This window comes from Balaenoptera acutorostrata, chromosome 20 (genome assembly GCF_949987535.1).
Source record: "Balaenoptera acutorostrata chromosome 20, mBalAcu1.1, whole genome shotgun sequence".
Lineage (NCBI taxonomy): Eukaryota > Metazoa > Chordata > Mammalia > Artiodactyla > Balaenopteridae > Balaenoptera > Balaenoptera acutorostrata.
The window spans coordinates 14,395,562-14,421,459 of record NC_080083.1 but is presented as its reverse complement, the minus strand read 5'-3'; the positions used below and the strand labels follow the sequence as shown (position 1 = coordinate 14,421,459).

The 25,898-nt window shown below is 48.8% G+C and overlaps 2 protein-coding genes across 2 annotated transcripts; one reads left to right on the top strand and one right to left on the bottom strand.

Moving 5' to 3' along the window:
• Positions 1-1,591: 1,591 nt before the first annotated feature.
• On the top strand, positions 1,592-9,519 carry RFLNB (refilin B). Its single transcript, XM_057536805.1, has 3 exons — positions 1,592-1,907; positions 4,673-4,782; positions 6,619-9,519. Exons 1-3 carry the CDS (start codon positions 1,692-1,694, stop codon positions 6,947-6,949), a joined length of 657 nt encoding a protein of 218 aa, XP_057392788.1. The 5' UTR covers positions 1,592-1,691; the 3' UTR covers positions 6,950-9,519.
• A 12,837-nt stretch (positions 9,520-22,356) lies between these two features.
• Positions 22,357-25,416, bottom strand: LIAT1 (ligand of ATE1). Its single transcript, XM_057536476.1, has 2 exons — positions 25,164-25,416; positions 22,357-23,014 (listed from the first exon to the last, which is right to left on the bottom strand). Exons 1-2 carry the CDS (start codon positions 25,348-25,350, stop codon positions 22,608-22,610), a joined length of 594 nt encoding a protein of 197 aa, XP_057392459.1. The 5' UTR covers positions 25,351-25,416; the 3' UTR covers positions 22,357-22,607.
• Between the last annotated feature and the right edge of the window lie 482 nt (positions 25,417-25,898).

The window sequence follows — 25,898 nt, the reverse complement described above, 5'->3', positions numbered from 1 at the left end:
ACTGCCAGCAGACCGCCTTTCCACACCCCCAGGAAGCTCTTAGATTCCTCCCGTGATGCCCCAGGTTGGGGGCAGTCTGGGATGTGCAGATGGTGAGGTCAACAGGGGTAGGGAATTGTAGCCACACAGTTGGCCCAATCTCTAAGACCCACTGCTTACAGTATGTCCTTGCAGGAACCATTGATCCAGGACTGTGCACGCTTGATTTTATAATCTGTTCCCGCAGGTCCTGAATGAATGACCTCCAGCACACCGGCACGTACCCGGTTTTATTCTCTATGGAGGGGATGATTCTGGGCTTTCTGGTCACAGCAAGCTGCCTTGTACCAGCTGTGTGACTTGGCGCAAGTCAAATTCCTTCTCCGTTTCCTTACCTGAAAGTGATGAGTGAGGAGGGTAGGAGGGCTCAACTTTCCCAGCAAATCTGGAACATCTACCTGCTCTAAATTTGGACTTCACCAGGTCCCAAGCAGGACAAGGATCCTTTGTTTTTGCAAGGACACAGACTGGCCTGCTATGGTGGGGTGTGCACCACGCCCACCTCTCATCTAGCCAGGGAAGTCCCTAGTCCAGGGCACTGCTCCTCTTCAGAGCTGGCACCTGTGGGCTAGGTCTGCGCAAGCTCCAGCTTGAGGCCCTAGCTGGGCACCCATCAGAAACCCCCAGGGTACAGTGGCTGGCGGGAGGTGGGGACTTCCTATACTTATTGATAATCAGGGAGGTCTCTGTTAGAAACAGTACTCGAACTTTCTAGTACTTTTAGATTTGAGAACAGCCCAGTTCTACAGCTGGCAGCTACTGCAGCAAGTTCCCACTCAGATAGGGCTTCTCTGTCAAACTAAGGAGGAAGTCCCCCGTCTGAAAAGCTGTGACCCCCACCAGGGAGCCCCTGGCCCTTCAGACAGCCGGTGGGCAGCCTGCTGAGCCTGTCCGTCTGGTTCGAGGTCCAGTCTGCGCCCACGCAGAATTTTCCTGCCAGGTGTGGCCACGGCCTGTTCCGCTGAGCACCCAGGCCAGGGAGTGATGCGCTCCTCCCAGCTCCGCCCCCAGCCCCCAGCCCCTGAGCCCCCTGAGGAGAAACGGAGTAGGCGCTCTTTTCCTTCGGGGCAGAAATGAGAGCCAGACACAAACTGAGAGCCCGCCCGGCTGAGCCAAGAGGCGGCTGGAACCATACGAAGCACATTAACTATTAATAATTTCCAGTTGTTTGCTCGCTGGGTTCAGCCGGCTCCCCCGGCCTCTGCGGGCCCGGGCTCTACTCTGCCTCCCGCCCGACGCCAGGGCTCGAGATATGAGCGCCTGCCGGCCTGGCTGGGCCAGGGCGAGGGGACAAGGCGCCCTCGGGCCCGGCGCGAGAGGGGTACAGGGTCGGCTTGCTGCGGGGCGGGCGGCCGAGCGGAGCGGGGGGCCGGGGGCCCGGGCCGGTGCCCCCCGTTCCTGTGATCGGCCGCTCGGGGCGGGCTGAGCGGTCGGGCGGAGCGCAGCGCGGGCTGCGCACGGCGGGAGCGCAGCGGCCCCTGGCGCCCGGCCTGGCGGCTCCGCCACTGCGGGCGGGCGGGTCGGGCCCCGGGCGGGGCGGGGCAGGGGGCGGGCCCAGGAGCGCGGCGACCGGCGGACCCGGACGGCGCGCGGGCGGCGGGCAGGGAGGGCGGCCGGCGGGCAGCGGCCCCGGCCCCGCCGCGCGCACCGCCATGGTGGGCCGGCTGAGCCTGCAGGATGTGCCCGAGCTCGTGGACGCGAAGAAGAAGGGCGACGGCGTCCTGGACAGTCCGGACTCGGGCCTGCCCCCCAGCCCCAGCCCCAGCCACTGGGCACTCGCGGCGGCTGGGGGCGGCGGCGGCGGCGGGGAGCGGGCGCCGGCCCCTGGGGCGCTGGAGCCCGACGCGGCGGCCACCCCCGCGGCCCCGGTGAGTGACCCCGCCTCGGCCCCTCCCCCCATCCTCTCCATTCCCCCGCGCCCGGGCCCCGGAGACCCCCAGCGGTCGTATCGGCCCTACCGGGGCACGCTGTCCCCGCCGCCGCCCGCCCGTCGGCCAGCGCTGGGAGCCCGGGGCGGGAGCGCGGCGAGAGCCCGGCCAGCTGGAGCCGGTGGCTGGAAAATTGTCATCGCCTGGGAGGCCCGGGAGCCCCGGGAAAGGCGACCACCGCCTCCTCCCTTCGGGGTGACGGCCCCCGGGGCTGCCAGACTGTGGTTCGTCCACATTCCTGACCCTGCCGGGCTGGAGGGGTCCAGGGACACCGAGAGCAAACTTCCCCCAGGCACCTCCGGGCTTTGCCCTAGCCCCCGGTGGCTCCAACGGGCCTGCTTCCCCTCCCGGTCGGTGTTGGGGAGAGGGGTGTACTCGGGCTCCCCGATTCAGACAGCAAAGGGGGCCAGCTTTGGGGGACTGTTAGTGGCCTTGGAGGGGACCTTTTCAGATCCGTGGTCCCTCTTGTCCCGTCACCTAACCCGTGTCTGGCACATGATGGGTGGGAGGCCTTTAGGTGGGTGGAAACTTTCAAAAATGAGTCCTTTTACTTTATTTTAAAATTTTTATTTAAAGAAAAAACACCAGGTCCCTTTTACCTTAGAAATGGCTCACAGGGTGGTGTTTGTTGCCTTTACCTAGAGCCCAGGGGACCCACATCCTGCCTACAGTCAAGCTGAAAGTGGGGCTCTGAGGCCACCCCTCCCCCTTGGGGATGGGTGTTTGCAGCCTTCTCCCCTGGGTGAAGTAGTCAGTGGCAGCTGCTGCTCCTCAGGGACCCACCCCCTTTGATGGTGCGTGGAATTCTTGACCAATGATCCTGTCTCTCGGTGGACATCAGTGCATCCTCTCATTTCCATTAGAAGGCAGCACTTGCTTCATCGTGGCCTTCAGAACCCTCTCCATCTGGCCCTTTTTAGCCTCCTCTTCCACATCCCCTGACCACAGGCAGATACACGCATCGCTGCCTCTGATGTTGCTTCTCCCCCTGGTGTGCCTTTTCCCTCCCAGCCATCCCCTTCTACCTCTCCCAACACCCAGCTGGCTTTTCCACCTGTCAAACCCCTGCCAGCTCTGCAGTGCCCAACTTGTCACCTCCTCTGAGAAGTCTTCCTGGATGCTTCCCAGAACCATGCCAAAGGCTGTGACTTCGCCCCCTTTCCCTGGTAGGCCCCTTGTTCATGCGTAGAACTCCTGCTGCCCTGCCCCACTCCCAGCATGCACTGGAGCAGGCTGGGTGCTCAGGGAGCATTGGGTGGCAGGGATGAGGGAGCAGAGGAAGCAGGGGCAAGAGAACCGGGTGCTTGTCTGGATACCTGGAAGAAGGCTGTCGTGTGAGTGCTGGGTGGCACCTACCTCCTCTTGGTGGCTGCGTCGTCCTGCAGCCCCCAGGACTCCCAGAAGGCACCCCCAGGTTGGGGAGTGTCTGGCAGCTAGAGAGCTTGGGGCAGCGCAGGGCCCCCCGTCACTGCTGGGGGCTGTTTCCTAAAGCTCTGGGGCAGCCGGTGCCCACACCTTACCCCCTCCCCCAGCTGGGTTCTCAAGCCCCAGTGAAGGCTTCTTAAACTCTCCCCCCACCAAGTTCAGGGCTGGACCCTGGGGACCCCCTGCCTCTCCCTGACCTACCTGGTCCCCTTTGGCTTTTGCATGTCCACTCTATGCCCCCACTTGACACCTTGTCCTGGTAACATAAGAGTCTTAGAGTCGACCTTCTAGAAATGTCTGCTTCCTGGAAGACATGGGGGTGGGGCTGCCACCGCCATACCCTGGCCCAAGTGTAGGTTCTTCTCTCAAATCAGACAAAGAAAATGACAGCTCCCAGTTAGCCCAGGAACCCAAAGGGCTGCTCTCTGTTGCTTGCTTAACACAGAAGCCCTGATTCCAGTCAGATCAGGTGAAACACCAGCAGCTGTGTGGAGGATGGTCCCGTCTCTTACTCAGGCTACTTGGTGAATCAGAAAGCCCGATGCTCTGACCAGGCTGGAAGGCGGTGAACCCCTGGGATGCGGTGCTCTGGCTCTTTGAGTTTTCTGGATAGTGGAAGGTGACATAGAGAACTTTCTGGTTTTCATCTTCCCAATGAGTTTGCAGATTCCTCCATCGTGGCTGGGTATTTATCTGGTAGCCTCAGAGGCAGAGGACATGGGGGAAGTTGGACTGAATCTTCAGTGTAAAAAAAAAAAAAAAAATCCCTTGTAGCATTTCTCTTTGTTGGTTTTGGCCTTTTCTGAAGAGTTGCTGAGACAATGACAGGGTTGGGGGCACATAATTGAAGGTTCTGGTTAGTGAACTCCCAGTTCATGGCGGTTTTCTCACCGCCTTGCCGCGGGATGATGCAGCAGCCCCGGGGTCTGGCAGCGGTCACGACGCTGAGCTCTAATTTGTTTCCTCTTTTCATCCTTCCACAAAACCTCATCGATGGAAAGGGACACCCTCTGTGTGCAAACAAGGTCACAGGGCATATGCTGTGACTCTGCTGAGGGCACACATTCATGATAGACGTGGGATTCGAGCAGACCTCTTGGCACCCTCCGTGCCCTGTCCAGTGGTCCTCCCGTGCTGTGGGTCAGCCCTTCGCTGGCATCATTCCCTGGAGGGTGACACAAATCTCAGTTGGGCCCATCAGCTGGAGGCTAGAGCCAGGACCTTCTGCGGGGAAAGCATCGGATGGGCCTGTGATCTAACTGCATTTTCTATTGTTGCAGAATCCAGCTTCTCTCCCCAACGCCCTGGGCTCTGGCTGCTCGCCGAGGTTATGCCCCCTGTCATTTGGCGAAGGAGTGGAGTTTGACCCCTTACCACCAACGGAAGTAAGGTAAATATAGCAGGCCCTGATTTCATTTTATTTCTATTTTCAATTTTTTGTTCCAGTAATTAACACTTGTTATTTAAAAAAAAATAGTCAATGACAGAAGTATGCCAAAGACTCTTATAGTTTGGTGGGTACTCTTTCGGATGTTTTTTCTGTACTCTAACCATTTGACTATAGATACACTTATTAAAATAAAAACAAGATCGTGTTATACATAAAGTCCTGCAAACTTGCTTTTTGCACTTCACTTATCATGGCCATCAGATGTTTAAAAATTTGTAATAAAGTAATTCCTCTTTCCAGAAGCTTCTTTCCACATCTCCCCACCCCCACCTCACCCCACCCCACCCCAGTGTCAAGGTGCTGTGACCTTGCCTCAGGTTCTGATTTCACTGGGCAAGTACCGTTCTTCTTCCTCGGGGAATTTATCGTCCAGGCTCATCTGGGGGCAGAGATCCATTGAGAGGCTCCATTAAAGATATGTCTTTTTAGAGAAAGGAATTTTACTTTTGGTAGCTGGTGGCTTTAGAGATGGAGTTCCGTTGCATGAATACAAAGGGCCCTTTGACACAGAACAAAGGAGGCTCACCAGTTTGGAGGTGAGCAGCCTTTTATTCCTGAGGAGCTTGTATTTTGAACAAAATGGGGACATGACTTCATGACATGAGCTTCCCAGCCTTTTAACCTACTTGCCCAAGGCGAAGAGATGTTTCCACTGGACTCATTTTAAAAAAGAGTGCCGATTCTTACTCTCTGACCAGTGGGTAGGGGCTGGCAAGGGGCAGTGCTGTTCAGTTTGTCTATGTGTGATGCTTGTGCATATTTTTAATTTTATTTTTTATTTTTAAAATTTCTTGGCCGCGCCTTGCAGCATGCGGGATCTTAGTTCCCTGACCAGGGATCGAACCCTTGCCCCCTGCAGTGGAATCGTCGAGTCCTAACCACTGGACTGCCAGGGAGGTCCCACTTGTGCATATTTTAGTATCTATGAAGATGCCATAATTAGGAAATAATATGAATTCATGCTTTGCTTCCAAAAAAAAAAAAAAATCCCAAATTGCCCAAGAAGGACTTTAAAAAAATTATAAAGTAGCTGCTGAGGAACGTGGATGTTAATTTATTTTATGGAAAACAAGACTGTAATTGGCTGTGATGGATAAGGTCAGATCTCGGTTCCCTGGGTTTGAGAGAGTCTCCAAACCGAAGGCAGAGGTGGCCCCAGTACTAGTATTTGGTATCACCGAGCTTTCAGAACCAGCATTCAGGATGTCTGGGTTCCCTTCTCCTCTCATTAAAGAGCTGATTGTTCACTTCAGGGGACAGAGAAACCACTCATCCCCCGTGGACAGGAGAATCTGCCTTGTTATATATAATCATTCCCACCAACAGCAGTCGCTGTGTTAACACGCTCCCGCATTCTATTGAGCACCTTTTTCAGAAAGAGGAAACAGGCTTGGAAGTTAAGTAACTTGGCCAAAGTCTCAAAGCTTAAGTCAGTGGGAGCCGACTCCAGGGGCTGCCGCCTGCAGTGAGGAACAGTGAGTGCGGGTTGAACTTGGGAATCCTGCATGTCTGCACTGAAACCCCAGCTCTACTGCTCCCTCCCACTGTGACCTTAACCTCTGCACCCCGATTTCTTCTCCCAGGGTTGTTGGGAAGATTAAATTAGATCCTGGAAGTAAAGTGCTAGAACAGGACCACACGGTGAGCACGTTATAAACTCCGTGCAGCTTGTTTCTCCCTTGAGTCACCACATCTCAAGGTTCAAGGTCACGGTAGGGAACCCTGTGCCCCCAGCTCAGAGGAGCGGCTTCACGCTGCCTTGTGTCTCCCGCTCAGGTACACGTCCTCAGTCAAGTATGACTCAGAGCGACACTTCATCGACGACGTCCACCTGCCCCTGGGCCTGGCGGTGGCCTCCTGCAGCCAGACCATCACCTGCATCCCCAGTTGCACGTGGCGCAACTACAAGGCTGAGGTGCGCTTTGAGCCGCGCCACAAGCCTGCCCGCTTTCTCAGCACCACCATCGTCTACCCCAAGTACCCCAAGACCATCTACACCACCACCCTGGATTACAACTGCCGCAAGACACTGAGGAGGTTCCTGTCCAGCGTGGAGCTCGAAGCCATGGAGTTCGTGGGCGGTGATTACCTGTCGGAGGAGAGCTGACTGCAGCAGGCTGGGGGGCTGGCCCGGCTTTCCTGTCCAGGTTGGGTTGGGCCAGGCTGCCCTTGTGTGTCACTCCAGCCCCAGAAGAGTCTAACCCAGAGACACCTCTAAGCCCAGCCTGGGGAATAAAAAAAAAAAAAAAAAAGTCACAACATCTTCTAATTATTGAAAGAATTTGATTTTTTACAATTTTTTCCAATTGTTTTTAAAAGGAGTGTGTTTCCTAGTTTGCTGCTACGTAGCTGCCCCGAAGTCTCAATTTGATGAGAAAATAAAAGGATGGCTAGAGCAAAAGGAAAATGGCCACACTTCGAAATAGGGAAGAGGGGAGCGCTCTTCTTCCATCAGTCAGTTTGTCTGAGGAAGAGCGTGGAAAAAATCTCTGAGATGGAAAAAGTGAGTTGGAAGAACTTTCTGCCCCGGGTGCCTTCACTACGAAAGTGGTGCTAATTCAGTGAGCTGTGACACCCATATGGGTTCAATCTGGAGAGTTGAGTTCCATTCTGGTTTTTTAAATTTCCATTTGTATTTCCTTTTAACCAAAACTCTTGGAATTCTCTAAATCTTTTTTGTGATATCGAAAAACCCCAAACCACAATATAAGATGCCTTTCAAAAAAAAAGAAAGAGAGGAAGGAAGGGGAAGGCAGGAAGGAAGGAAGGAAGGCGTTCACCCTGTTCTTTTCTCTAGAGTGGGGTCAATCAACTGGTGGCTGAGTCTGGGGGCAACAGCTTGGTTCTGGTTCCTTCCACGGGTGGGTTCCAAGCTCGGGCTCTGGCGAAGCGCCTTGAACCCCTGGCATCTGGCAATGTCTCCACAGGCTTGTGTAACTCTCCTGATAATGTATTTTGGGGTTTCCAAATACTTTCCTAGTTTTTTCATAAGGCGAAACATAGCAGAGGGTCCTTTGGAGAGAAATGGCATTTTGAAAGAGTGCTTAGGGAAAACACTTTTGGGGGAGCCCACAGGGGGCGTTTCACTCACAGTGGGAGCCGACGGTCACACCTAGGACTTGACAGCCCCGGGGAGGAGGTGGACACAGATGTCTCTGGTGATCTGGTTCATCAGGCTGGGCGTCCTTTCCAGTGACCTTTGGTCAACACTGCGGAGGAATTCTGCTGGTGCCTGAGATCTAAGCGAAAAAGCAAGGAAATCCACTTCCCTGCCTCCAGCCAAGGGAAGCAAAGGAGAATTGAGCATAGGGAAGGACGCCACAAGTCAGGCTCCAAAGCCTGGGCGCTGGGGTGACCGTACACGTCTAAGCGTTTGTTTTAGTGTGACAATCATGACGTCGCGTGTGAATGGAAGAAACTGTGTGAATTCAGCTGAACAGGCCACAGAAGCGGGGACACAGGCTGGGCCAGGTCAGGAGGGCGCGGGTGCCAGGCTGCCTCTGGCCTTCAGCCTCCTGCCCGCCCTGCCTCACCCGGCCCGTACTTCTTTCTCCTGCCGATCCCTGTGGATTTTGAGTAAAGAAAGTGGCAGATGGCTTTTGCTCTTCTTATATCAGAGGGAACAAAACCGTGGGTATTTCTCTTTGAATGCATCCAAGTTATGTCAAGTGCTTGGAGCTTGCAGGGTCCTGGAAGCTCGGACTCCCGCTGTATCTCCGGGTTTGTGCTGGTGGCTTCCGTCTGTCCTGAAGGCAGAATTGAGAGCTCTCTGGGTACCCTGGAGCCACAGAAGGGACTTCTGTTCTGAGGAGAGCAGTTGTGATGATAATCACTGTCATTTAAAGTCATCAGAGGCCTAGAGGGCCAAATGGTCTGCTGTCCTCTTCAGGTTGAACAGTGTTTAGTCTGTCGTGCACCTGGTGGGAAGCACCCCTTCCGTGGAGCCTGCTATCAGCTCCATGGTCCCGAGTTTGCCAGCGTGAAGCTCCGCAGGGACCCCTCGAGGGGTCACTCCAAGACCCCATAGTCTCCTGTCTTCATGCAGAGCAGCCTCCTGCGTTTGGAAGAGTAAATTACGCAGCATTTATTGATTAAAAATGGGTTTTTCTCTCTGATTTCATAATCTTGTCATTTAAGACAAGTGGTAAATGTAATTTTTGAACTATGGTAAGAGAATTCCCAAGGTTTTGCTGTGGCCCAGTGGAGACACTTGATGAGCCCAGGACAATGCCATAGGCAGCTTGGCCAGAGAGACGAGGGGTAGAGAACGCAGCCTTTAAACAGCCCCGTGCTGAGATGCATGTATGAGATTTTTTGATATGAAATATATCAGTAAAGTAAGTAGAAGTGAGCGACTGCACATGTGTCATGCGAATGGAAAAGCAGATTTTGTTTTAAGTTATTCACTAGGGACCAAACTGTAGTTCTCTCAAATCCTTTCTTTTTCTCCAAATCTGCTTTGCTGAAAGTTGCAGAAAAGGAAGCGTGTGAAGACGTAAGGAGACACGTCAGGGTGGATAGCATGTTGCCGATCCGTGCTGGATTCATGTTAGTTTGCAAGGTGGAAGCGATGATTTTTAAAACCCACTGATAAAAAACAAACATTCCTAAGGGAGTCTGGGAAATACTGTTTACTTATGAGTTAAAAAGTCTTTTTTCTCAGACTCTTAAGTTATGTCTTTTTTTTTTTTTTCCACACACACACACTGAAGTTATGTCTTTTATGTAATAAGGATGATTTGTATTTTCAGAGCAAAGTTTTCTTTTGAAATCACAGACCTTTGAAAAAGAATAAGTACCTTTTCATTTGATACATTTCCTGTTTCTCACCTTAGGAATAGTATTTGATGAAAACGACTTTTTAAATTTATCTTTGACATCTGTCTCACTTCGTTTTGTTTTATGACTTCTTCATTTAATAATAAATTATCCTTTAAAAACACTTGGAGATGCTTCCTTTTTTTTAAAATAAACTCATAATGCCTGGTTGAGAAAAGTGAGAGAAACGGCTCCTCCTCTTGAGAAATTTTAAGACGTGATTATGTATTAATAGTACAGTACTTCTGACTGGGGTATGCGTTCTCCTGGGGGTACAAGAAGATTTTCCAAGGGGTTCCTGGGCACAGGAGTGTTAAGGAATTTGTTCCCAGATTTGATGTGTACTCTTTCCCAAAGCCGATCTGCTCTGAGATGGACCTGTGAATGACGTTGTCAGGCCAGCCCCTTCCCACCTTCCCTTTCAAATCGCCTTCCTCCCACTTTGCAGAAGAAATACGCACCTTAGTCCACCCAGCCTGAATATTATTGTGGTATTTTGCTCTGGGCTAGAAAAACCTGTAGGTAGGACAAAGGGACAGCTAGAAACATGGTGTCTGGGCACCAGGATCCACTGTAGGTTTTGTGCATGCCTGCAGCAAGCGTCCTGCACATGTATCGTCATGGTGGTGGAAGCAAGGTGGGCCCGCGTTGGGAGTTCTCATTTGCAATATCTCATACAGTGAGGCGGTCAGAATGATGACACTTCATATGACCACCCACATCTCTTCAATCTCAGACTATTGTCTTCCTTGAGGAAGAGTCCCTTTGGGCAAAGCGAAAGAGAGGGTCAGTAAGAGCTACTTAAAGTGAAGGCATCTTATTTCACTCCAGCCTCAAACTCATGGCGAGGCTCTGTGCCTCATCCATTAGTCTTTGAGTTGTGACTCAGAAATAAACATGTCCCAGGAATACATATTACCATTCTTACAAATACATTTTAAAAGCCAGTCTCTTTTTAATAGAAATTAAGTCTAACTTGGCTGGTTGGGATGACAGTGAGGGCTAATTTTGCCTTTTAGGTTATATGGTGTAAATTTTCCGTAAAATGAATGAGCTAATCAGCAGTTCCAAGGTTTTGATGGAAAAATATTTAAAGCCTGTAGGATTAAAGCTATAATTTGTGTGTGTGTGTGCGCGCGCATGCGTGTGTGGCGAGAGAAAGAGGCAAAAGTGTGTTGAAGCTAATAATGTTTCAATTTTTCAACCTTTTTAAGTGTATCAGATTAAGCTGGTACCCTCAAGAGAAGCAGCAGTAGGTATAATTAATAGTAATATGATAAATCTTAGAAAGCCCTTTTGGTATACTTCCCAGAAATTTAAGAAATGAATAACTCTATTGATTAGGTAATGACTCCTATTGTGTGGAATGCCTCTTGTCAAAATTAAATTCTCATAATTTTATTTTGGTGTATAATCATTATCAAGTGGTTTGTATATATCACTATTTCCTAGAGTGCTTTCTGTGGAGTAAAATAAGGTTCTGTGATCAAATAAGTTTGGGGAAATGAAAAGTTGAACAATGCTAAACATGCTTATTGAAGGCTTCTTGGAACCCGTGTATTAATCAGCTCTTGCTATGTAATATCCCCCACAAAATCACAGTGATATAGAACAGCAAGCATTTTTTTCTTGCTTACGAGTCTATGGGTCTGATAGGGCATTTCTGCCCAAGGCTAGGTGTTGAGTTCAAGTTTGTTCCCCTTGTCTCTGAAGTAGGCTGGGAAGGTTGCATTCTTCTCATGGAAGAGGTCAAAAGCTCCCAGAGGAGAAAGTAGAAACATACAATACCTCTTAAGGTCTACACTAGGAACTGGCACCCTGGTACTTCCACCCACTTTCTACTGGCCAAAGCAAGGTGCATGGCCAAAGCTCACATCAGTGGGTCAGGGAACCATACTTCCACCATGGATGTGAGAATTAGTGAGTTTTTGCTGTAGAATAATCTACCTTAGCCTTTAATGTGGTAACATGCATTGATAATCTTCAAAAGGGAAGATCTAGTATGTAACGTTTTCCAAACTCATTAGACCAAAGAGCCTATGTGCATTTCATAGGACTAGTGTTTTTTGGAATGCACTTTAAGAAATGCTAGTTCGAAAAAAAAAAAAAAAAAAGAAATGCTAGTTCGTATGTATAACAATCAGAGTCCAGTCTGGAAAACTAAAACCATACAAGATGTTTCCAACAAAGGGGATTTCATACAGAGAGTTGACCACATAGATCTTGGAAGGCTAAAAGAATAAGGGGAAGTAATCCCAATTGTTCGTAACTGTAGGAAGCAGCTCCCACCCCTAACGCCCCCTTATGGCAATTTCTGCCTTAAGACGCTAGAAAAAGATGAGCAAATTAAACCCAAAGTCAGAGGAAGAAAGGAAATAATAAAAATTCTTATTGATGAAATAGAAACGGACAAACAATTGTGAAAATTTTAAAAACAAAAATTTGATTCTTTGAAAAAATTGATAGATCTTAGCTAGATTGATTAAGAAATAGAAAGCATACATTACCAATATCATGACTGAATAGAGACCCTACAGGCACCAAAAGCATAATAAGATAATATTAGGAACAACTGTAGGCCAACAAATTTGACAACATAGGCAAAAAGGAAAAATTCCTTTAAAAAACTTTATCTGACCCAACTGACATGAGGTGAAATAGAAAATCTGAAAAGAAAAGCAAACTGTTTATTTTATTTATTTATTTATTTATTTATTTATTTATTTATGTCTTCAAAGACTCCATTAAGAAAATATTGAATAAAAAATAGGCCATGCACTGAAAAAAAAATTCACATCTGACAAAGGACTTATATCCAGACTATATAAAGAGCTCTTACAAGTCAACATAAGAATGACAACCCTGTTAAAAATGGGAAAGAGACTTGAACAGATACTTCATAAAGGAAGATATATAGATGGAAAATAAGCACATGAAAAAGTGTTCCACATCATTAGCTAGCAGTGAAATGCAAATTAAAGTCACAATGAAATGCCATTAGGTACTTACCCAAGAGAAACGAATGCAGGTCCATAAAATATATAATGTTCACGAGAGTTTTGTTCGCAACAGTCATATGTTGAAGGAACTGGAATGTCCATCCATCAATAGGAGAACTGATCCACCTTGGTGTATATTCCTACAGTGTAATACCAGTTAGCAGTAAAAGGAATACATCACTGCTACCTGAAACATGGATGAATCTCATAGACATAATGCTGACAGGCACCAAAGAATATATACTGTATGATTTCATATACAGGACATTCTACAACAGGCAAAACTAAGTTGAACAATTAATAGTGATTGCCTAGGTGTATGTGGTTTGGATGACTGGGAAGAGAAGTGAGGGAACTTTCTTTAGGAATGGAAATGTTTTATACCATGATGGGGGTACGTTGCATGGGTATATACTTTGTCAAGATTATACAATTTAGATCTATGCATTCTAATGTAATTTTTTACCCAAAGAAAAGAGAACCGTAAAAAGTGAGAGGGGTGGGGGATGGATGGGGATACAGATGAAACGAGAATGGTAGAAGATGAAAATTCTAGAAACTGGGTGATGGGTACATGGGGTTTCATTATGCTATGTCTGCTTTGTTTATATTTGAAATTTTTGATACTAAAATACTGGAAAAATATATCTTAAATAATGTTTCTATGACACAACTGATAAGTGATCATTTTTAAAAATTGGAAAATACATATTAGAGAAAATAAAAATCACTCCTATTTCCGTGATAAACCATTACTGATTTTGGAGAACTGTAGCTTTTGATGGTGGTTTGAATGGACCAATCTAAGAGACAACATTGCTTTTAGTCATCAGAGCATAAAGGGTTTTTTGTTTGTTTTATTTTTCTTTTTTTTGCCTCACTTTGCGGCATGCAGGATCTTAGCTCCCCAACCAGCGATCCAACCCAGTCCCCCAGCAGTGGAAGGGCGGAGTCCTAACCACTGGACTACCAGGCAGTTCCCAGGAGGTTTCTATTCTTTACGTTTGCTGGTTTCTTTTTCAGAATGAGAATGCAGGAGAATGCAGGGGTCTGGGGTGTGTCAAACCAATTGCTGGTAATTACAAATTACTGCTTTTCTCCAAAAGCACTGGGGCTTAGGGCAGGTAATTAAGCTGGCCAGCACAAATAACAGGATGTTCTGAATGCCAGCGCCACTGTTTCCAACCTGGAGAAGTTCTTACAAAGCAATAAGGGTCCAAAAAGTTAGTTGAAATGAGTTCTTTTATTCATTTTTTTTCAAGTCTTTATTTGTATCTATTTACTTTCAAAAGGGAATAGGGATGACTACAAAAAAGACCCTCTCTATGTGATACAGGCACTAAAACCAGGGTAAAAGGATAAAGGCCAGATAGTGAAGGGTTGGGGGGGTTGGAGAGGAACTTCACCAGAATCCAGACTACAAAGAGCTGCTGTAAGTGAGGATAAAACTTAGTCTTGAGCTTCCTTACAAGCATGGCCAAAAGGGAAAGAAGACTGTGTGACAGTATCTAGTATAAGGCAGTGAACCTCTAAAGACAGGGCTGTTTCCTGGCACTAAGTTCAAAGAGGACTTTACCACCACCTGTATCTATTTAAGGGGCACAAAACCAAAGATCCGTATATTCTTCCAGTACCATTTCCTATTGGACTCTTGAGAAAAACAAGGAGGGCATTTAAAATAGGCACTTATATGTATGGTAAGGGTACACACAGACTCGAGCCAGGGGAGGGGAGGAAAAAACTTTTCCTTTACCCTCTTAGGTTTAGTGCATGGTGTCTGTGAATTAAACTGACAAAAAACAGATTAACAGGAGAAAAGGCATACAGTGTTGTTGATGTTAATATTTTTTACGTACACGGGGTTGTCACAGAAGTGAAAAGCCAAAGAAATTAGACTCAGGAGCTTATATACCATTTTAACAAAGGGTGATAAATTGAGAAGTCATTAGAAAAAGGAAAGGGAGTTTGGGCCTAGGGCCAATAAACTGTGGGAAAATGACTAGGAAATAATTGGGGAAATTAATGGAAGATGAGGGTTATTTAACAAGGCCTGTTTATGCAGATTCATCTCGGTACCTCTCTGTCTCTGGTGACAAGAGTTGCTCTCCTCATCATGTATAGGAGGTGCGGGAGCAACCTATGCCAACTTCACAAAGGGAAATTGATGCCCTGCTTTTAGGCAGATAAGGGGAAAGCAAAGAACTTTTCCTACATCTGTTGATTCTCAATTGCCTTCAGCGCAAAATAATCTTTATGCCAAAGTGGCATATTTTGGAGTGGCATATTCTAGACCTCTTCACCAGACCACCTGGATTCAAATCCCAGCTCCATCGTTTATTAGCTGTGTGACCTTAGCAAGTCCCTTAAACTTTCTGTAAAATGAGGATAAGAAGGGTTCTTTTCTCATAGACAGCTTGTGAAGATTAAATGAGTTAATACATGCAAAGTGCTTAGAACAGTACCTGCCATGAGTTAAAAGCCATACAGGTGTTTCTTGTTTTAATTATCTTTTGGCTTGTAATTTCACTTCCAAGAATGTACCCAAAGCACCGGACAATTGCACTAAAATGTGCATATAAGGATTATCTTTGCAAAATTGTTCAGAATCGCCAAAAAGTAGGAAACCAAATAAACGTCCACAAATAGGGATTGAATAAATAGTCTATACAATAAAATACCAGGTAAGCTTTACAAAGTCTGTGGTGGATGTCAATTTAGTGACTTGGAAAGATGTTCATGCTGTATTTTTAAGAGGATCATTAGAAGACAACACATGTATTATTAACCCATTAATTCTGTTTTCCTGTATGTAGAGACTTGAATAGAAAAAGACTGGAAGGATGGATACCAAACAGACGAGGCTCAGTGTCTCTGAATGGTGAGACTATTGGGTGTTTTTAAAACATTTTTTTGCTTATCTGTAATTTCTAATTTGTCTGTAATATATATTTCCTGTGTAATTTGAGAAGTAAAACCTGCGTGTAGAACATGGTACAGCTTTCTGGTGATCTAAGTGAAGAGAAACCAGAGAGTTAAATGGTCAGTGTGTTAAGAACTGTGTAGCGTCTGAGCTTTTACACTATTTGCAAGCTAACACATTAGCCTCCACACTTTCATGGATGTTGGCTAAAGACATGAGACTCTTGGGTCAGAGACAAAGGGTGATTTATGAGTCACAGCAATAGCTAGAGGGTCAGCATTTGTTTGTTGGTTTCCAGAGCCTCAATTCCCACGGAATGATGCAGAGGGGGCCAGGTGGCACTGGGATATAAAGGGTGTTTGACGGGAGAGGAACTCTGAGCTTAGGAACTGGAATCGAGACCCTGTCTATCTTCCAAGGCCGTTGGTCACCCCAACATCCTTCAAAGAACAAAGGCAAAAAAAAAAAAAAAAAAAAAAAAAGGGACTTCTCTGGGGGTCCAGTGGTTAAGACTCCGCGCTTCCACTGCAGGGGGTGCAGGTTGGATCCCTGGTCTGGGAACTAAGATCCGCATACTGCTCGGTGCGGCCAAAAAAAAAAGAAAAAACAAGGTCTGTCAGAGACTTCTCACAAGATGCGCAACACGTGAGAGATCTGGGGAAACTGTCTCCCAAGCACCAGAGCTGCTCAAACATCAACGTGCATGAGTCACCTGGGGAACTTGTTAAACTACAGGTTCTGATTCTGGAAGTCTGGCCTGGGGCCGGAGAGTTTCTAACAAGCTCCAGGCCCTGTGGGTGCTGCTGGTCCCAGGCCCCTGTTTTGACAGTGAGGCCTTGGCACCGTCCTCAGCGCCAAGGCGTGGCCGGTAAGTAGTCACAGGTGGGCATGCGGGCCTGGGGTGAGGTGGGAGAGAGGATCCTTCCTAAGCCCTTCCCAGTGATGATCAGAAGGGAGTGTGTCAGGAGTTTCAAAGGCCAGATTTGACCATGAACAAGTACACAGCATGGCCAGGAGGCCCCAGAGAGTGTTTTCCCATCACCCTGGGGCCCTCTGGAGCCCAGTGGGTGGGGATTTCTACCTCCCCAGGCCTCTTCTTCCCAGGAAGCTTCCCTGCCAGCCACAGTTCCCGGGAAGGACTCCCTCCTTTCAACTACACCCCAGCCGGCTTCAGCCACCGGCCCTGCTGACGAGCCCCCGTTCTGTCTTCATCTGCCTCTTTCCGTGGCGGTCGAAGTCCAGGAGGGAGTGCAGCTTGGCTCCCCGCTGCTTTGGGAGCCCATCGGAGGCACCGCAGCACAGCGATTAAGAGCTGGACCTTTCAACAATAGTAACTAGAACCACAGGTAACCCAAATACCCTCCAATGAGTGCTATAACAGAAGTTTGCACTGTGTGTTTGAAAACACAGAGGAGGGAGCCATGAAAAGTAATTGAATGTACGACGTGAAGAAAGAAATTACACTAATACATCTAAGAGGATACACTGTCAAACTGAGTTGTTGTTGGAAGAAATCTTTATTTTTTATTTTATGAAGTATAGTTGGTTTACAATGCTGTGTTAGTTTCAGGTGTACAGCAAAGTGATTCAGTTATGTATATAGATAGACAGATATAGATATACATATATTCTTTTACAGATTCTTTTCCCTTATAGGCGATTACAAAACATTGAGTACAGTTCCCTGTGCTATAGAGTAGGTCCTTGTTGGTTATCTATTTTATTTATAGTGGTGTGTATATGTTAATTCCAACCTCCTAATTGATCCCTCCTCCACCCCTTTCCCCTTTGGTAGCCATAAATTTGTTTTCTATGTCTGTGGGTCTATTTCTGTTTTGTAAATAAGTTCATTTTTAAAAAAAATAGAGCTGGACCTTTGGAACGAACCGGACTTGGGTGTGACATCCCAGCTCCTCCCCTTAGGCCCTGAGTGACGCTGAGCAGGTCACTTTCCCTTTCTGTGTCCATTTCCTTATGTGTGATTGGGGTCATGACACCTCGCATCTCAGAGATGGTTGCGGAGATGGAATCGTGTTATGTTGGGTGTGTGATACCTACACCGCTCCTGGACCCCACTCCTGGATGGGGAGGAGCCTGACCCATGAGATGGTATTCCCAGTATCCTGGCAGCAATTAGCAGAGAACTGCAGGCTGAGCAGTGACTTGATACACATTTTCTAAAAAGACCATTGGAGACCTTGGAGCCCATCTCTTACAAGTTGTGTGACTTGAGCAATTCACCTCTTCTCTTTAAGCCTAAACCGTACCATGGAGATAATAGTTCCCACCACTCAGAGGACATCTTGACTGAGGAACAAATGAGATAGAAGAACCTATAAACTAGAAAATGACCTAAGATATTATAATTACAAGGTGCGGGGCGGGATGCAAAACACAGACCATGAAAATATAAATAGCTGTCGACGGCTCCAGGTGTGAGCGTAACAGGTGGAAACCGTTCAGTCTTACCTATCACTTAACTCATCCAGCAGCCCCCCTCAACCCTGCAGGGCACAGCATTGCTTCTGGATATAAACTTAAGCCTCCTCGGAGCACCAGCGGTGGGAGTCTGGGGTGCCCGATAATACATGGCTTTTAGGAGAAGGTTGGGTTTCAGGTTTTCCACCCTCAGGTCGAGGGGGACGCAGCTTGCTGAGAAGCACAGCTGATGGTGAGGGAAGAAGCCAACTGTATTCGTAACAAAATCGCCCCCAGATTTAGTGGCTTCAAATAACTTTATTATCTCGCAGTTTCTGTGGTTCAGGGATCTGGGTGTCGCTCAGCTGGATGCCTCTGGTTTCCCGTCTCACGGGCTGTAATCCAAGGTGTCACTCAGGGCGTGGTCACCTCAAGGCTTAACGGGGGTAGAACCTGCTTCCGAGCTCACGCGTGGGGCTGTGGGCTGTTGGCGGGGGACGCGGATTCCTTGCCACGTGAACCTCTCCCCCACCCCCGCCAGTTTCCCCAATTGTTAACGTCTTGCATGAGTTGGTACATTTGTTATAATTGATTAGCCCACATTGATACATTATTATTAACTAAACTCCATAGTTTAGGAGTCAGTCTTGGTGTTATACTTTCTATGGGTTTGGAAAAATGTGTAATGACATGTATCCACCACTGCAGTTTCGTATAGAATAGTTTCACAGCCCTGTTCATCCTTCCCTCCTTCCTGCAAACACATTCGCTTTTTGTAACCTCATCTCGGAAGAGACATTCCATCACTTTTTGCCGTATCTACCATGCCAATCCACACCGAAGTCGTAACATCCCTGGAATTTTCCTGCAGTGTCCACGGTGGATATTCACGAGGCTCAAACAGTAGCGCTTTGTTCCCGAGTCTCCAACCACTACTAGTGTGGAAACCCGGGGGCTACTTAGGGTGGGAGTGTCTTAGAGTGAGCTGGTCATGTAGGCACGTTCTAGCTACCTGACCTTAAGGCTAGCTTCTAGCCTTAAAGGTTGAAATCCACCCCCTAGGCGCCACCAAAACCAGGTGCAAATCATAAACCCAATTATTACTAAACTGTGCTGACCAGCTGATAACATTCTGCTCCAAAACAGCTCACGGACCCATGGTTACACAGTATTGTTCATCTTTAGTTAATAGATTCCATAGTGTTGGGCAAGGGTCAGTAGTTCTGGAGATGAGTGTGCAGTCAGTCTGGGTCGTTGAGATTAACTCATGCTATGCGATCCACCCCCATGACCCTTCCTGAAGTTCTTTTAAAAATGAATCATTCTTCACCTGGAGGGTAATGGACAAATCTACTTGGCATCTCTTTAGGGAGTCACTCTGTATTCTGTGTAGGTTTTATATAGATTCTATAACAATCTGTTCAGTACATGTGTCCAGTGGGGTTGGCTTCCTCCGCCACGTCCCCACCATACCCTAGGTCTCTGCAGCAAATACTCCATTTCCTTGACCACTGTGATTAGTCCATTGATGGGTATATGACCTGTGCCAGGCCAGAGATCTTCTCTGGGGTTGATATGGATACAGGAGTGACTCTCTTTTCTTCGATGAACTATAAGGATGTCAGTGGCCATTTCTGCAATCCTGTTACAAGAACCTGCCTGAACATGAAGCTAATCAGGGAGGCAGAGGCAAGATGTGGAGAAAGAGACAAATTTTGATGACACAGTATGACCTCCTGGATCCAGCCATGCCTGAAGCCATATCCAACTCTGGACTGTTGGCCTTATAAATCAGCCACTCCATTTTGTCAGTAAGCCAGTTTTCATTGGGTAAAGAGTCCTCACTGAAACAGTCTGGATGTGAGAAAGATACTTAAAACTTCTAATCCAGTGTGGTTTGAGTTGGAGCCAGTTCTGTGCTTGTAGAAGAGTTAATCCCCACCTGCTTCCTCTGTTCATATCTTGAGCACAGACTCCCCTTTAGTTCCAGGCTACAAGTAGGCACTTTCTTGTTTGGCTCAAAGCCCCCTCCCCAGAACACTGGACTTTGAGACCCTCGGTTCATTCCTCCTACATTCCCTCTTGCTCCAGATCCCTGTAATTTGTTTTGCAGTTTGTTTGAATTCTATCAGCCAGTCACTGAAGCCACGTTTCTTTGTGAAGCTCACCCTTTGATGAGGTGGCTGTGTAGCCACCCCACCTAAAACATCATTGCTCAAAACGCCTACAATAGATTGAGCGCTTCCTAGGGGCCAGGCGCTGTGCTAAATGCTTTATGTAATTACTGCATTTGATTCTCACAACACTGAGGTAGGTATTTGCATCCCTGTTTCCAGATGTTGTAACTAAGGCTCAGAGAGGTTAAGCAATTTGTCTGAGGTCACACAGCACGTGGTGGGAAAGAGAAAAATGCAGCTCTGAGGTCAAAGTGCATCATTTTCACCATTATCCCAGAATATCTCATGGCAGAAAGGCGGCCACAGGCCACCCCACGCCCCATGGAAGACGATACCAAGAGACCAAGGTATTCCGAGGCAGGTGTGCCCTCAGACTCGTACATGCACCGCACCCCCAGCCACCATGGCGGAGCCAGAGGGCACAGGAAATGCCAACTGAACTGCCCCACCCTCTGCTGTCTTTACCTTGAAACCAGCTCACTGGGTGAGGTCTGAGTATTAGCATACTTCCCATCTCCTCCTCCCCAAGGTGCTGTGCCTGAGCCCTCAGTGCCCTTTGCTTGATTCCATGGGTGTGCCCCAACTTGGCAGCAGGGAACAGGCCCAGCCTCGGCACAGGGAGGGCCCCTGCCAGGCCCGGCTGCTAACCTCCTCTCCAGGGGAGGAGAGGGCTCTTCTGAAAGCCCCTCAGTCTATCTTGCCAGGGTCTGGTGGCCTATATGAAAACCGTCACTGTCCTTTTAAGGAAGGGGTAGGAGGCTGCTCTGCCAGCTGGGGGCTAGCAGAGACCAAGAGGACCACTTTCGCCTGACTTTCAAATAGGCATTCTGTGATGTTTTGTGTTGGCTTTCAACTTCTCCTGAGTACACTGTATGTCTTTACCTCCTTGGAAGGCAGGAATCTCATCCTAAATGTCCACTCCGTCCCCCTCGGGGCCTGCACTGTGCTGGACACAGGTGTCCGATGCTATCCCAGAGACCACCTCTATCTCTTGGAATTTTCAGGCTGCTGCTTTGTGCCTGAGGGCGATTTCACCCCCCCGCCCCCCACCCCGGCTGAGGTTGCTCTCTGGTCCGCATGTGGCAGGCTGGAAATGCCAGGAAACCAACACCCCCAGGACCCATCAGCCAGTGCCTCTGGGGCGTATAACACCCCAGCCCCCTCACCCTCTGCGGGGATAATCCTGACAGTGTTTCCCTGTGGGATTGAGGCCCTGCTGCCCAGTATGGAAGCTGCTTTAATAGTGTCCTGGATTGGCCGTCTCCCCTTCCCTGCATCCTCTCCATTGAGATAATCTACTTGCAGTGCAGTCTTTGTCTGCTTCTGGAAGAACCCAAACTAAGGCAGCACATGGCCCTCACTCAATATTTGTGGAAAGAAAGAATATTAACTTAGAACAAGTAGTGTTGTAGGGCCTTTTTTTTTTTTTTTTTTTTTAATTTTATTTATTTATTTATTTTTATTTTTGGCTGTGTTGGGTCTTCGTTTCTGTGCGAGGGCTTTCTCTAGTTGCGGCAAGTGGGGGCCACTCTTCATCGCGGTGCGCGGGCCTTTCACTATCGCGGCCTCTCTTGCTGCGGAGCACAGGCTCCAGACACACAGGCTCAGTAGTTGTGGCTCACGGGCCCAGCCGCTCCGCGGCATGTGGGATCTTCCCAGACCAGGGCTCGAACCCGTGTCCCCCGCATTGGCAGGCAGACTCTCAACCACTGTGCCACCAGGGAAGCCCTGTAGGGCCCTTTTAATGCTCCAGAACTTTGCTTGAAATGCTGTCTTGGGGGATTAGAGGAGGCCCATATTGATAAGAGAAGCAATATTCCTTTTGAGACTTTCCATAATAACCTCCCAAAGACGATGTTCCAGAACTCACTTATTTTGAAGGCCACACATGGCAGGGAGTATATTTAATTTTAAAAAAAAGGCTTTAGGGAATTCGGGGCATTCTCCTTGGGCTTCTGAAAGCATGCTGTGTGAGGAATTTTACCCAAGAAATTAGTTTAAAATTTAGAATTGATACAATCTACACATTCACTTTTTTTGTGGGTGGGGGAGATTATAGATATCTAATTGTGATGGGAAATTAAATAACAAAGAGATGCCAGCTTATTTGAGAAAAAAAGGACATTCAGAAAAGAATTTTGTTCATTAACTTGCTTACACTCTTCAGGAAGGAGCTGTGGCTTCTGGGGCCTCGAGCGGTGTTTTGGTGGAAGGTGAGCTGAGCTCATCAACACACCAGACACATGTTTCCTTCAGAGGTAGGTCTGATTTCTTTTTATTTTTATTCTTTTTTTTCTTAACACATAAATGTGTGGTAAGGATAAATGATAAGCTTGTCCGTGTCACAGGTGGGCTTTCACCCAGGTGGAGCATCAGGGTGGAGGAACTTCGGGATAAGGTTTCCTTCAAAGCAGTGATTGGGGCGCTTGGTCGTCAGCGAGGGTTGCCGGCCGCCACTGCCGCCGTCTCGTCAGAGAGGTAGGCTGGGTTCTCTGGGGCCTCCTCGTCACCGGGGTCAGAGTGGAAGCCCTTCAGGGCCCAAACCCGGTACCGCTTTCTCCGGTTCCACTTGTAAATGCGAATCCTTTCCTTTTCTGCCTCTGGGTCGGCGAGAACGCCATCCCAACGCAGACTTTCGTTGATCTGGTTGGAAAGGGTCTCTTCTATTTCGGCAAAGCGGGAGAGACATACGGTGGAGGAGTAAGAGTGGGTGAGCTTGCTTTCATCCCCGTCCTGTCTGTGCTCTGGCCCCGGGCCATGATCTTTGCTGGGACTTAAGATGTCATGGAAGGATGGAGACAGCTGCTGAGTCTTCAGGCCTCGACTCTGATGTTTATCTGCTGAGCAGATGGGTGATGTTAGCGTTTGTGATGCCTGCCCTCAGCCTGCTTGGGGGTGATGCCCAAACCACTAAAGATGTGAGGGCGGACCTGGAGGCCCCTCCTCACCTGGGGCCTCAGGTGGCCAAGCCCACCAGCCCCGTACACATCCACTGCCTACATGCTTTGGGTTGGCATTTTGGGGAGGGAGGAACCATTTATTGAGCACGTACTATGAGCCAGGTCCTCTGGGTAAAGGCTGTCAGCCCTATTTTCCAGGTGAGGAAACAGACTCCCAAAGTTTCAGTCAGTTGCCAATGTCACAAAGCAGGTGGCAGAGCCGGGATTTGAACACACACCCGATTGCCAGGGCCCTGTCCTTTCCACACTACCCCCCACTCACCTACCCACATGCTCGCCAAGGTACTGCCCAGTTCTGGGAACCTATGACTTACCCCTATTCCAGACACTTTATGATGGAAGAAATGAAGAACAACAGAAAAGCTTCCTAAATCTGACTGTGGAAAGCATTCTGCCAAGCCAGGAAATACTTTTGCTGTGTGGCTTACACTGATTTTTAAAAATGTTAACAGCCCTTCTGAATTATATAACATGCATATACAATACTACAACTTGTGATTCTTTAATCAGCTCATCCTATTTCTTTGGGAGAGATGAATCTCCCTCCCCCCACCAAAAAAAGAGAGAAGAAAATAAGAAAAAATTCCTCTCTTGGCATTCCTATACCTTCCTACTCCCTGAAAATTATTTGGTGTCCCCTGCTGACAGTATGAGGTACATGCCGCTGTAATCTTTAGAGGCAGAAGCTAAGCTAGAAAGATACACATGGAGCTTACTGACCTAAACTCCAGAATTGTTTTCTTGCCTTTTTCTTATGATCCCAACTGGAGAAGTAATTATAATCTGCCCGTCGCTCCTTCTGCCTTCAGCTTGTCAGGGGAGCTGGTTCTGCACCAAGAGGGCCAGGACCCAGAAACTTGAACCCAGGACTAGTCGTGCTGGAGGTCAGGGCAGCTGTGCCAGGGTCAACGAGACCTACCTCCCTGACAAGAGCCACCGAGGTGAACCACACAAGGACAGTGGAGACTTACAGCACCCGTAGACAGGTGTGTTCTATGTCACTGTTGCACTCTCTCCACAAATGGGTGCTCAGGGCCTTTGTCGAGCCCCCAGGGCGTTCTATGAGAGGAGCTCGGTGAGCCATAGGGCTCTGTGCTTTTGTGGCAGCTGTTAGTGGGTGTACGTCTATGAAGTGTCCACAGGAGGGCCTGGAGTGAGAACCCCACGTGTATGGTCATACATGTAGTGGAGAGGTCTAGGCATATGAGTATGTAGCAGAGTGTCTGCTTGTGTGTGCAGACTGTGAATGTGTCTGCCTGCTGGGGTATCTGTGCTTTAGCTTTATTTGGTGATTATATTGATAGAAGGGGGTGTTGTTGAGGGTGTCAGGGATTATAAGAGTGTGTAGCAGTGACTGGTGTGATGGTGTTTGTGTGCAGCCGAAGGGTGGCCTTGGTAGATGAGGGAAAAGGAAGGGCGGCCTGTACAGGGAGCATACTTTATATGCATGTCCTGGGTGTCTACATAGCAACCAGAGGCAGGTGCCCCTAACAAATGAGGGTGAAAGGAGGGTGTCCAGGCGGAAGGCAGGAGCCTGTGCTTCTGTGTATGAGTGAGAGCATCTGTCACTAGTGCCTTTGTATCTGTGGATGGGGAAAGTCTGTGTGTGAGGATGGGGGCATCTCTGTAGGAGGGCTTGAGATTTCTGTGGGGAAGGTATAGATGTTCAGGATTTTAAGCTTGGACTGAGGGATGAGGAAGATGAGTGAGTGTCTGTGTAAAGCTAGGAGTCACAGGTGGGGCTGGGAGGCTCTGTGGCGTGTCTCTGTGTGGGGTTGAAGGTCTCCGTTGATGTTGAGAATTCTCGACGCAGGATTTGGGGTGTCTGCGGACATGGATGGTCTTTGTGCGGAGGGCTGGATCATCATCGTGCGGAGAGAGGGAGGACCTCTGATTGGGACTGGCGAGTTTCTGTTTCTGGGCTTAAGGTCCCCACGTAGGTAGGGGTCTCTGAGGGGTGGGGTGGGTGTCCTCGGAGAAGAATCTCAGGTATGGGAGCTGAGGCCGACGTGCTAGCTGCTCCTCTTACCGTCCCCCTTCCCAGATCCCTTGGTCTTTTTCTTCTTTTTCTTCTTCACCTTCCGTTTGGTCAGTTCTGAGGTGCAGCCCGAGACGGGGGGCAGTCTGGACCCCTGCGAGGCCGCCATGCAGCCCTCTCGCTCCTCCTCCTCGTTCTCGCCATCCCCCGACGCCCCGGCCCCACCGCCGCAGTCCATCCGCCCGCGGGGCCGCCCCACGCGCCTGGGGCAGCACGAGACCCGCTGCGGCTGAGCCGGAGGCTCCGGGCGCCGAGGGCCAGGCTAGGGCCACGCGTCTCCACGGCGACCGCCGCACACCGCGCGCGTGCGCAATCCGCAGGCTGCCGCCCAGGAGCCGCTGGCGGAGATGTGCGCATGCGCATTTCATCCTGCGCGCTTGCTTGGTCTGCGGTGTTGAGGAAGCGTGGGTAGCGAGAATCTGAATGCTTGGGTTGACGCTCATTTTCCACTCCTGTGCCCTTTTATTATTTCCTTCTTTCTTTCTTTCTTCCTTTCTTCCGCCTCCGGTCTTAGTTGTGGCAAGCAGGGGCTTCGTTGAGGCATGCGGGCTCTTCATTGCGGCGCTAGGGCTTCTCTCTAGTTGTAGCGCGCGGGTTCCAGAGCGCCTGGGCTCTACTTTGCAGCACGTGGGCTCTCTAGTTGAGGCACGTGAGCTACATAGTTGCGGCCCGCGGGCTTAGTTGCATCCCCGTGGCATGTGGGATCCTAGTTCCCTGACCAGGGAT